The 12276-nt window shown below is 38.3% G+C and overlaps 1 protein-coding gene across 1 annotated transcript in view; it reads right to left on the reverse strand.

The window, feature by feature from the left end:
• Positions 1-1802: 1802 nt before the first annotated feature.
• Positions 1803-12276, reverse strand: part of LOC101709567 (dynactin-associated protein) — a 45172-nt gene continuing 34698 nt past the window's right edge. Inside the window, exon 4 of the mRNA XM_087192419.1 lies at positions 1803-3149. Within this exon, the coding sequence (XP_087048545.1) occupies positions 2736-3149 (414 nt within the window). The 3' untranslated portion in view covers positions 1803-2735. The remainder of the gene's footprint in view (positions 3150-12276) is intronic.

Consider the following 12276-nt stretch of genomic DNA (forward strand, 5'->3'; position numbering starts at 1 on the left):
GTTCAAGTCAAGGACTCCTCTTAGCTATGAACCTCTGTAAAAATACAAAACAAGTTATATAATCCCAAAATATCATGGCACAAGGCAAATATTCCCATTCCCTAGGGAGAAATAGAAAGATAGAAAAAAATAATGTCAAAACAAGAGTGAAACTCAGCAAGGCAAACATGAATTCCTGTAGCTCCATGCCAAGCATCAGAAGGCCAGATATGAACTCCATGAGGCCTAGCTGACCCTACTCCTGTGCTTTGCTGGTTTCAGTCTACATGGTCCCTCTCTTGGGCTGGCTCTGCTTAATGCCTGTGGCTTTCCTTGGGGTCTCCACTGCACCTTTGCCTTCTCTTCCCATAAACCATAGTTTCATGCACTCACCTCTCAAAGCCAAACTACTTCACTTCTCAGGGCTTCCTTTGAACTGTGTGTGGAAGCTGCATGTTCCCAAGACTCTTGCATTCCAAATGCCTGAATAATGAGCATCATTATTATGGGTGATGTCAAGATCTGCCACCAGGGCAAGCAATAATCAGGACTCCTTGGACTATGGCTGCAGCAGACCCTATGTGCCTGGATAGCTTAGCATAGTGAAATGAATCCCAGGGGACCAATTCCCTGGGTGGCCTTTCTTGAGCATGGGGCCAGGGTCTCCCTTCTCAAATCAAACTTTTACTATTTTGGCACCCTGGAACCCATGATGGGTGGGGCCTTGCTGATTCCTGAAATATCGCAAACTATCTTTCTACTTCTCCAAGTTCAAAATACTTTTGTGTGTGATGTTAATCTCTTCAACAACCATATCTTTTGGAGCTCCAACTTTATACTTGTTTCTTCTCAGGCCAAAATTTAAGTTTTTTCAAGCTCTATGTTTTGCTCTTGATCTTGCTATAAATCTAGGTTAAAGTAGCCAACTGTAATCATGCCAAAGGCTGAACTTTGATTTGCCTTGAAATTTCCTCCACCATATCAATTAGTCCACTGCCCTTAAAATCAGCCTCCCACAAAGTCCCAAGACATGGGTAAAATGTAAACAAAATTTTACCAGAGTATGATATGAATGACTTCTGCTCAGTTCACAGTAGAGTCCCTGCTCCCAATAGAAATCTCCTGAGTGTAGTCTTTACAGTCTGCATTTCTATCAACATCCTGGACTTCTGAACTCTGATCAGAATCACCCTTCAAGCTCTGCTTACAGAATTCTAGAGTTTCTGTTGCCTGCACCTTTCCAAATTCTTCAAACCTTTCCAAATTCTTCCTACAAATCAAATCCAAAGGTTTCTGAAAAGTGAATAATAACTTTTTAACATAGGATAAATTAATAATTTACTCCTTAATTTAAATTAGCATTTTCTTTTTCTGTACCTTTTCAGTGTTATAGCACACAGTAGGGATTTAAGAAATGTCATTTAGTGACCTTCAAGATTGCAGAAAATTATTTAGTCTTTAAATATTATTTCAAAATGTCCAAATACACGTTCTGTAATATTAGTGCAAAAAGAATACTATTGTTTAAAATGTAATACAATATAAGAAAAAAATTGAAGAAATATAACAAACTTTACCATAGAAGAAACAATTATAAATTCTTGCATATACTTTCTGCATAAAAATTTTAAAGTCTTCTAGACATAAAATTTCTGTTTATCATTCTATAATTTGTGTACAGTAAAAGGCAATGTTCTCAGCTGAACCAATACATATTAAAATATAAATGAATAGTTTTTATGTAAAGTTGTATATAAAATTTCTTAATCATTTCCTAAATGAACAAATTGATCACTTTTTCTGATAATTTGTTCTACATGAAATTGTAGGATTTTAAACTATAGAACCAAGATCAGGTTCTTGTAGTTTAATTATAAAAATAACCCCAGGTTAATAGTTCTAGAAATCCTGAGTGTTGATTTCATGAAAACTGTGGTAATTATTCCATTTGTGGTAAAATTACTGTTCTTTGGTTGGCTTCATGATAACTGCTGCAGGTACAATATAGTAATGATGATGAAAAGAAAATAAAAGTAATGACAATAATATACATTCAGTTACTGTAGCAGTGGTAGCTATAATTTTAGTTTTGGGGAAAGTCAAGGTGGATTATAGTTGTCAGTTTATTTGCAGTGGTGAATTAACTACTGGTTAATTTGATATAGAAGAGATCACTGCAATGATCGGGGTTAGTTCTGTTAAGGAAAAATGATAAGGGTAGACTTTGTGATTGCAGGTGGAAATGAATAGGTGAAGACTGTAAGTTATTGAAGGAGAGGGGTGAGCACTGTTAGGTAGAAGTCACATGGGCCAGGGATTTAGCTCAGTGATTCCGCCACCTGCCTTGCAAGCACAAGGTCCCGAGTTCGATCCCCAGTACCAAAAAAAGAGAAGTCACAGTATTTGTAGGGCAGATGGAAGTAGTATTTGTTATAGATTTAGTTGAAGTGAACATAGTTGAGGGTACCATTGAAAAGATGGTGCAAATGGTGATTGTTTCAGCTGTCAGCTAAGCTCACTGAAGTTACAACAGTGTTAGAGTCTGTTAAAGAGGTGGTAGCTGTGGTTCAACTTCAAGTGATAAAATAGCTGTTATGGCTGTAAACTAAATTGAGGGATAGAGATTGCAGAGTCAATTGGAATGATGGCTGTAGTGATTTAATTGTACACTGAGAGCCAACTGCAACAGCTGTGGATCCTGTGGCAGAGGTAGCAGCTGTGGCTTCACTCAAAGTTGTGGCTGTTGCGGTAAGAGGTTATGTTGTTGAAGCTGTAGTTCCACTGGATGTTGCAGTAGTTGTAGATCCTGTGGCAGCTGTGGTGACTGTGCTTTCACCTGATGTTGTAGCTGATGTGGTTGCAGGTGGAGCTAAAGTGATGGTTGAGGCCATTGCTGTTGTAGTTCCAGTGGAGACTGCAGTGCTTGTAGATCCTGTTGAAGTGGTTGCTGTTGCAGGTTGAGTTGAAGTGGTGGTCAGTGTAGACTGAGAATTAGTAGAGGCTGTTGCAGGCCCTCCGTTGTTTGTGGGTGGCTGGATAACAATGGTGGAATTATTTCCTTTATTGTTTACCAGGGATAGTATAAGGACTCCAATTGCTGTTGTTATCATACTTGCCAAAAGACAAGCCAGGAAAACCTTCCACAGAGAGCACAGAGACTTTTCTTTTATCTAGAAGTGTAAATAAAAATATGCATAATAAAGTAAAAGATTGTGATTTTTATCTCATTTGTATTAATTATAACTTATTGCATTAATATTGTTTGAATCATTAGGTGTCTATGAATTTTAGGCTTAAAAAATTCTAAGTTTTCATCCAAATGGAAATAATTTCATGCTTTCCCTAGCATTAGAAAAAAGACAAAATTCCCAATATCTGTACATTATTTTCTTTCATTTTTTTCCTTTTTCATAGACTTTATATTTTAGAGCAATTTTAAATTCACTATAAGACAGAGTGGAAGATAGATATCCTACATACACCCTGCTCCCACATACACACAACTTAAATATTATCGTCCCCACTGCAATAGTGCATTTGCTATAATTAATAACATGTAGTTATCACCCAGAATCTCTACTTTATATTAGAGCTCACGTGGTGCAATATATTTTATAGGTTTGGGAAAATATACATTTGTAATGTACAATAAAATATATTCACCATCATGGTATTATACAGAGTAGTTTCACGGCCTTAAAATTTTTCTCTGTTCCAGTCAATCCTTCCACCCTCATCCCTACACCCTATGTGTTGTTATGTAAGCAGAAAAATATGGGTAAATTATAAATTCTCTTTCACACGCTTGATCCTTCACAAGATATTGTCATTACCCTAAACTGCTTCACTTCCAATATTGATACCAGTCACTCAGGTCCATATGTTCATATTAATTTGCTCATCACTAACCAAGTCAAAGGCCATTTATTTTGGTTTTAAAAAACAAAGGAAAAAGGATTTATTCACAGCTATCTCTGAGGAGATGGAGGGACCTGCTTGCCTCAAATGCATCTCACCATGTACAGGTGGGTAAGGTTCTTTTAGAGTAGGGAACATAGGGGAGGGAGACAGAGAGATACTGAAGATCCCCACACTTGCTTTATTTCTGACAGCCATCATCAGCATTGTCCCCTATTTTGTATAAATAGGAAACTGGACTCCAGCCATATGGGGCCTGTATCTGCATATTCTGTAACCGCTTTGGGGCTAAGGAGTGAAGCAGGTGTTGGTCATGTGCTCATCAGCAGGAGAAAGTTTAGAGGAGTTGTTTATCTCCAAAAGAAAAAAGCCTAAATTTCAAAGATCTATTTTGCACTGCCAGTTACAGCTCTCCACTGGCTTTAGTCCAGCCCTCAAGTTTGAGGGCCTAGTGATGCCCAATCATCTGACTGGCTGTCTCATGTTGGATTGATCCATAGATTCCATCAAGGAGAACTGGGACACAAGCAAAGGGTGACCAGATGCTTGAGCCTGAAAAAGTATCACTAAAAATGGTGAAGTCAAATACAAAATGAAGCCAAAGTCAGGAGATATCTAATCATTAGCCCTGCTAGAAGGACTTTTTGATTTTAGGCAATCATGCATCAAAACCTTTCATAACCTCTGCAGCTCTACTTATTTTTGTAGGGTTGACACATAGGTGACTCTGATGCTCACAACTTCCCTGCTCAAACTAATGCATTTTGCCACCACGTCCAACAGTCAGGGACTTAAAACCCATTTCTGCTATGAACCTAACACTGTTAACAAATGTCTAGTAAAATACTGCCTCTTAAACCCTCTTCCACTCAGATTAGAAGCAGGCTTCACTTTACTATTGCTATATAATATCTTTAGAAGCTAAACAATTTAAACAATTTAACAGAAGTACACCTATCCAGTGCTATATTAATGTATGCCACATTATCTCAATGTTCAACCAACTCTGATTCCTAAGAGATCATAAGACACCACAAACTCAAAAATCTTAATTACATTTCCTTTATGTTCTTCAATCTTTCTTATAACTTTTGTGAAACTAAAAATTCTCTTTTGAATGATAAACACCTAAAATGTAATCCTGATTGACTAACATGGCAATATAATACACACAATAACATAAACATAACCTTTGTGTTATCTTTTAAACGTTTGTTTAAGTCCTGTAGTCTAAAAAGCATTTGGGTTTAGGCTTTCTTAATTACTAAGCATTCTTATTTTTAAATTAATCTGGTACCATCTAAGCAACACAAATATAGGTACACACATAGACATAACATATAATACATATATGCACACCAACATAGACAAAACACAGATTTAGATTCATCATTTACCAGCTTTTTAAAAGTTATATTATTGGCATAATATACCTTTATAACCCTAAACAATATTTAAACCTAAATTAGATGTTTGAAGGTAAGATTCCTGGTTCTAGCAATGTGAGGAATAAGCAACTCAAAGGAGATTACTTGCCCATTAATATGAGTTTAAATTTCCTGAGGCTCTGTGTGTGTGTGTGTGTGTGTGTGTGTGTGTGTGTGTGTGTGTGTGTACTACATCATGGGTCTTAGTCAATTCAAAAAGTTGTTGATCTGGATTTTAAATCATTTCCCATGCTAAAATTTAGACATAGCTAGTCAGAAATTTATACATGTTATTATGGCTCCCTTGCTCAAGGACTCTGTTGCTTAAAAAAAGAAAAGAAAAAGTTTAGGAACAATACTCCCCACCTAGAAAACACAGAGGAAAGCCACTGAGGTCAAATCCCTCCATTTTTTTGAGTTGAGGAATGAAGGTAGCAGGAAACAAAAATTAATTTCCAGTAAACAGACATTTATGACAAATAGTTGAAACACAACCAATTAAAAATAAACGAAGGACTGTTAGCCAAGATGATCCTGAAGAAGTATCCCTAAAAATTGTGAAGTCAAATACAAAAGAAAGCCAAAGCTGAGAGATATCTAATCACTGCACTTGTAGAAGGGCTTTTTGTTTTTAGACAATCATGCATCACAATCCTCTTTCCTAATCTCTACAGCTCTGCTTATTTTGGTAGCATTGACTCTTTGATGCTCACAACTCTCCCTCCTTGTCAAATGTGTTTTGTCCCTCTGGATATCCAGGGACTTAAAACCCCTTCTTGCTATAAACCATAACATTTTTTTTTGGTACCGGGGAATAAACAGTAACTTTTAACCAATGTCTAGCAAAATACTGCCTCTTAAGTCTCCTTCCAATAATACTGTACTAGAAGCAGCCTTCACACTGACTACTGCTACATTACATAAAGAATTTAAACTAAAATAGGAGACAGCCCAGACAATGCTCTATTGAAATGTATGTACATCATTGTTACCAGCCACCTAGTTTCATATGCTCAGGTTAATTTCCTTGGCACTAACTAAATCAAAGGAGTTTTTTTTTTAATTTGGTCAAAAGGAAGAGGATTTATTCAATGCTAGCTCAGAGGAGATGGAGGGGTCTATTTGACTCCCCATCTCACCATGCACAGGTGGGTAGGGGTCTTTTGTAGTAAGGAACAGGGGGATGAGGGGAGCACAGAGCGCCAGTGCAGATCTCCACAGTTGCTTTATCACTTCCAGCCCTCTTAAGCTCATTGTCCCCTTTCTCCTGGAAAGGAAACAACTCAGGAGCTCCAGGTTGTAACATCTGCATATTCTGTCCATTCATCTGGGCTGAGGAGAGGTGGGGTAGCCATTTATGCCCTATGCCTCAGGAATTTTGGAGAAGCGCTTGTCTCAAAACAAGAAAAAAACTCTAACTTTCAGAATTCCACTTTTCAATGCCAGTTACATTATCTCAATGTTCAAACAATTTTGATTCTCAAAAGACCTTAAGATCCTAACAAAGTAACAAATTTTAATTACATTTCCTTTATGCTCTTCAGTCTTTCTTATAACCTTCATGAAACTGAAGATTCTCTTCTGAAAGTCAAACACCTAAAGTATAATTCTGATTGACTAACATGGGAATACGCATTTTAGTAGTTCTAAGCACACCTTCATGTTATCTTTTAAACATTCACTTAAGTCATGTGAACAAAAAGGCATTTGGGTTTATGCTTTCTTAATTATTGGATGCTCTTATTTTTAAAATAATCTCCTACCACTTAAACAATATACAAACACAAGTACACACAGACACAACATATAGTACACACATATACACCAGTACACACAAAACAAAGACTTAGATTTATCATTTACCAGCTTTCAAAAGGTTATACTACTGGTGTAATACTCCTTTTTACAATCCTAAACAATAATTAATCCTAAATTGGATATTTGAAGGTAAGATTCCTGGTGGTAGAAATGTGAGAAATAGGGCCAGGGATTTAGCTCAGTGGCCCCGCTCCTGCCTCACAAGCACAAGGTCCTGAGTTCAAACCCTGGTTAAAAAAAAAAAAAAGGTGAGAAATAAACATCTCAAAAGAGATTGCTGACCCAATTAATCTGAACTGAAATTTCCTAAAGCTTTTTTTTGTGTGTGTACTTCACAATAGGTCTTAGTCAATTCAAAAAGTTCTTACTCCAGGTTTTAAGACATTTCCCCTTGTGCTAGACTTTAGACATAGCTGGCAGAAGTTTACACATCTTGTTCTGGCTCCATTGCTCAAGGCCTCTGTTGTGTAAAAAAGAAACAAGTTTAGGAACAATACCCCATTGAGAAAAACACAGGCCAGCCACTGTGGTCAAAATCTCCTTTTTTTCTAGTTGAGGAATGAAGGTGGCAGGAGACAAAAATTAATTTCCAGCAAACAGAAGTGTTGACTAGTAGTCCGAAACAACATGTTTAGAATAAACCAAGGACTGTTAGCCAAAATAAGAGGAAATTTAAACCCCAATAAGAAACTCACCATCGGCAGCCCAGCAGCAGCATCGTCTGTGGGCCCAGAGGGCTCCTGCACATACTTGTCACTGATCCAGAAAAGGGCAAGGACAGCAGCTATGGCTATTATGCTGGCCAAAGTTACTCCAGAGAATCTTGTTAAGGACAGTTGCATGAAACCAGAGTGCACTTTCAGTGATACAGGCCATGTTGTATCAAAATAAAATCACATTTTCCTAAGTCACAGGTCACTAAAACATCTTCAGGAAGTTATGATGTAGCATGTGCACTTTCCATTCCTGAGCAAATCACAACAGAGCTCTCCAATGTCTCTAGCTCCTTAAAGTCTCTTGATCCAAAGTTTCCTACCAAACAGTTCAAGAACTTTGAACTCATCACTGGCTCACAAAGAAAGCCTCAGAGTGCCTATGAGCTCCAGGTAGCTCACAAAAGCCCCAAACACAAGGAAAGGAAGGACTCTGTCTTGGAAGCATGGATTTGAACCTCTAATTGTCCTGCCCCAAAATGGGGAGCTCCCTAACCAAAGTGAGTGCTCCATGGAGTCTTAAATGAGGAGAGTCTTACTGCCTTGGATTTATATGTTGGAGAAGACACAGCCTGAGCAGTCCCTTACCATAGAATCCTGGCTGCAACCTGTCCAGTTACTATGCAGCTTCTAGATGGTACTGAAATTCTGCTGTCCATTCTAGAATACAAGTACTTGTGACAAGAGAAAAATAAAAGCAAAGCAAACCAATACAAATAAGTACTCCAAACCTACAAAAGAGAATTTTTTCTACCTCTGAATCTCTTCTTACACTTGCCAGTGTCCCAAAATGAACTACAATAGGTTAAACAACCACAAAAAAAGTGAAGGTGTTTATCTCACCCCAAATGGCACCGCAAAGCCTCTGAGCAGTAAGTGCTGCAAAATGACCTGTAATAATTCCCAAGGCGGTGAAGGTGCTTGCCTCACCCAAAAGTCCTAAGAAAATGTCCAAACGGTAGAGTGCACTTTCCAGCAGGAAACTGGCCAGAGCCTGTCAGCTCCCCCCAAAAAACCTTTTTCCTCTCACAACAAAAGCGTTTACAGGTAGCTTCTCCAATAAAGAGGAAAGGAAGGAGAATTCCTGGGAGGAACAGTGTCCCTGGCAGCTGCTGGAATATCCCTGGAGTCTGGGTCCTGTGTTCAGTTAAACGTGAGCAGTCAGTCCCGTTTCCCAAGGGCCCACTGGGGTTCATGCCTCCCAGGAGCCAGGACTTAATTCCTGGCTGGCTATGGCAAAACTGTTCCACGCCACTCAGGATCATATGTTCAGGTGAGTTTGCACACTGCTGGCCAAATCAAAGGAGGCCATTTATTCTGATTTTTTTTTAAAGAAAGGATTTATTGAAAGGTAGGTCTTAGAGAAGGAGGGATCCATTTGCCTCAAATTACTATCTCACGTTGTACAGGGAGAGAAGGGTCTTTTAGCATAGGGAACAGAAGGGAGAGGGAACACACAGAGACAATGAACATCTGCACACTTTATTGCTTCCAACCATCTTTAGTTCATTCACCCCTTTTTGTGAAAAGGAACCTGGGCTCCAGCCTCCTGGGGCCACTAACTACATATTGTCTCTGCTTTGTGGCTCAGGTCAGGAGAGCATGTTGGTTATGTGCTCAGCTGGAGGAAGTTTGGAGAAGCTATTTATCTCTAAAAGAAAAAAATCTAACTTTTAAAGTTGCCTTTAGCTCTGCCAGTTACAATATCACTTCCTCAAGAATTCTCTTTTCTAACCACCATATCCTCTTCTTCCAGATGTTTTTCTGTGATTGCATAATGATATTTCCTTCATTTGATCAAAATCTTATGCTCAGCAGTATGTACCTCACTCTCATCCATTCTTATCCATCTTTGTTCCATTACTTCACTTATACTCTTTTTGATACTCAGAATCTCTTGTCCTTCCCTCTTCTCATCTAGCTGAGTAATAAATGATGATATGTTTTTTCTGGACCTCCTCTGGAGCACCATCACAGGTGGGGAAAGCTAACTTCCTAGGCATACTAGAATCTGTAGAAATGTATGATCACTATTCTTGAGTGAATTTTCTGCAATGCTTCACCATCCTTTTCTATGTCTTGTATTAAGATACTTCATCAATTTTTAAATACTTTCCTAACTGTGCTCTCCCTCTTCAAACCTATAAGCTTCACCTACCTATCCTCATGCTCAAAATATTTCTCCTTATTCCTGTAAAATGACTTTACTTCCTACTTCACTAGGCAACTTGAGTCTATGGAATGAAAACCTCCTGCAAACTTGCAATCCTAACCAGTCCTGGACTCCACTTCTCCATGTCTTCTGATTGACAGGAGAGGAGCTGTCCCTCCTCTGTGCAACAGATGCTCCAACCTTACCTTTCGATGCCTTCCCCCCTACCCTTCCCAGCATCTTTTCCCTTTGCTGTCCCTTCTTTCCTTCTTTGGTGGAATATTTCCCTTTCCTCATTTAATCACATTCAAATCTCTGCCACTTTACACACCCCACACACACACACACACACACACACCTATGATTTAAAATCCCTCTCTACTTTTCAACACAACATTTTTTAGAAGTTCCCCAAATGCAATGACTCCATTTGTACACTCATCCACCCAGTCCACTCTGCCTTCCATTCCAATCATACATCTGATAAATTCAATGAAATATTATTGAATACACTCATTAAATCTAATTCACATATGTAAGCCCTCTTCTTAAGCCCTTGGCAACATTTGTTGCTAGAGATTATTCCTTCTGCTCTCTTTTGAGCCACATCTTTATTTTGCTTCTGTGATAATCTATTCTCATTGATTTTCTCCTAATTTCCCAAAATTTTTTGTTTCTTTTGAAGGCTCATTATCAACTTTCAGCCTTTATTGTTGACATTTCCAGACCTTTGTCTCTTTTCATTCTTGGTTTAAGGTCAGCAATTCTTTTCTGTAAATATTTTTAGCTTTGAGAGTCATTTGGCTCTGTCACAATTACTCCAATCCACCACTAGTGTGCAGCAGTTACTATCTAGGCAGTGAGTGAAGAAGTGGGCATGTGTCTCACTAATATCCAGTGTGTTCTGCATCGAGATCAGCATTATTGTGTTACCTATTTGATTCTTCTAGCAACCTATTTTAGTTACTGCATTCATAATTTTATTTGCTTTGCAGAAATACTGCTTTGAATTACCAAAAGATTAAGGATGAGAAGGATCAGGATCAGGAAGAATAGGAGGAGAAGGGAGAGGGGAAAGAGAAAGAGAAGTAGGATGAGGAGAAATAATGGAGGAAAAGAACATGACTATATTTTGATACACAACTTTATTTCCAAAAACAGGTAGTGGGCTAGATATGGCCACTCTCTGTGTTATGAGGCTGTTTCTTCATTCCAATGATTTTAATTATCATCCATAACTAAATGACTCTCAAAATTTCCCCCAGTCCACCCTCCCCTTAATGTTCAAATGCTCACAGACAGCACATCTTAGATGTCTAAGACACCCGAAACTCTCTGTTTACAAAGTCATGATCTTCCTAGTGAAACTTAACCAGTTTTTACATCTCACTTAATGGCACCCTAACCATTCATCCAGTACCCTAAGCTAGAACAAAAAGATCATCTTTGAAATCTCCCAATTCATTAACAAGTCCTATTAACTCTATTTGCTATGTATCTCCCAATATTATTGATATTTTCTCCACCTCTGCTGATATCACCCTAGTTCAAGATGCTTTTATTCCTGCCTTGTGCTTGGAGTGGCCTCTGACCACTCTGGTCTCGCATGCAGTGCACCGTGCTTACTTCTACAATAGGACTTTGGCACAGTTTGGTCCACCAAAAATGCCTTTTCCATCCTCTACTCACCTCCCACAATGTGATTAAAGCCAAGTCAGCTCAATGACTAGCAGCATTTTCTTTACCTTAACTGATGGCATGAAGAGGTTTAAGAAAAGGAAGGGGCAAAAGGATTATGCGTATCTGGCAGGAGTCTATCATATTTCTTTAAACAAAACTTCAAAATAGAATCTTAGTGAAATAAATTACACATAGTCAGACAATAGGAAACCCAGGTTCTCTTCCTGTTTTGGCCCATTCTGCCAAAACATATGTGACTTCTGGCAATTCTCTTAGCTCTCCTTAGCCATATTTCTCCTGAGTTTTCAATATTCAGTCATTATCGTTGCTAGCTGCATATCAGATTCACCTGAACATCTTTTTTTAAAACTATCATTGCATGGAGTTTATCCTGAGTTTCTGATTTAATTGCTTAAGGTGGTGCTCAGTCACAGTGCACATGAAACAGTTCCCAGGTAATTCTAATATGTAGTAAGGGTTAAGAAGCAGCAGAGTAGATGCTATCTACTATTACCACCTCTCTCAATTATGTGAACAATATGTCTTTACTTAACTTCTGCAAACAATAAAAAAGTATAACTCCACCTTA

This window comes from Heterocephalus glaber, unplaced genomic scaffold (genome assembly GCF_053883595.1).
Source record: "Heterocephalus glaber isolate CG9 unplaced genomic scaffold, H.glaber_assembly_v1.0 deba00000331, whole genome shotgun sequence".
In the NCBI taxonomy this organism is placed as follows: Eukaryota; Metazoa; Chordata; class Mammalia; order Rodentia; family Bathyergidae; genus Heterocephalus; species Heterocephalus glaber.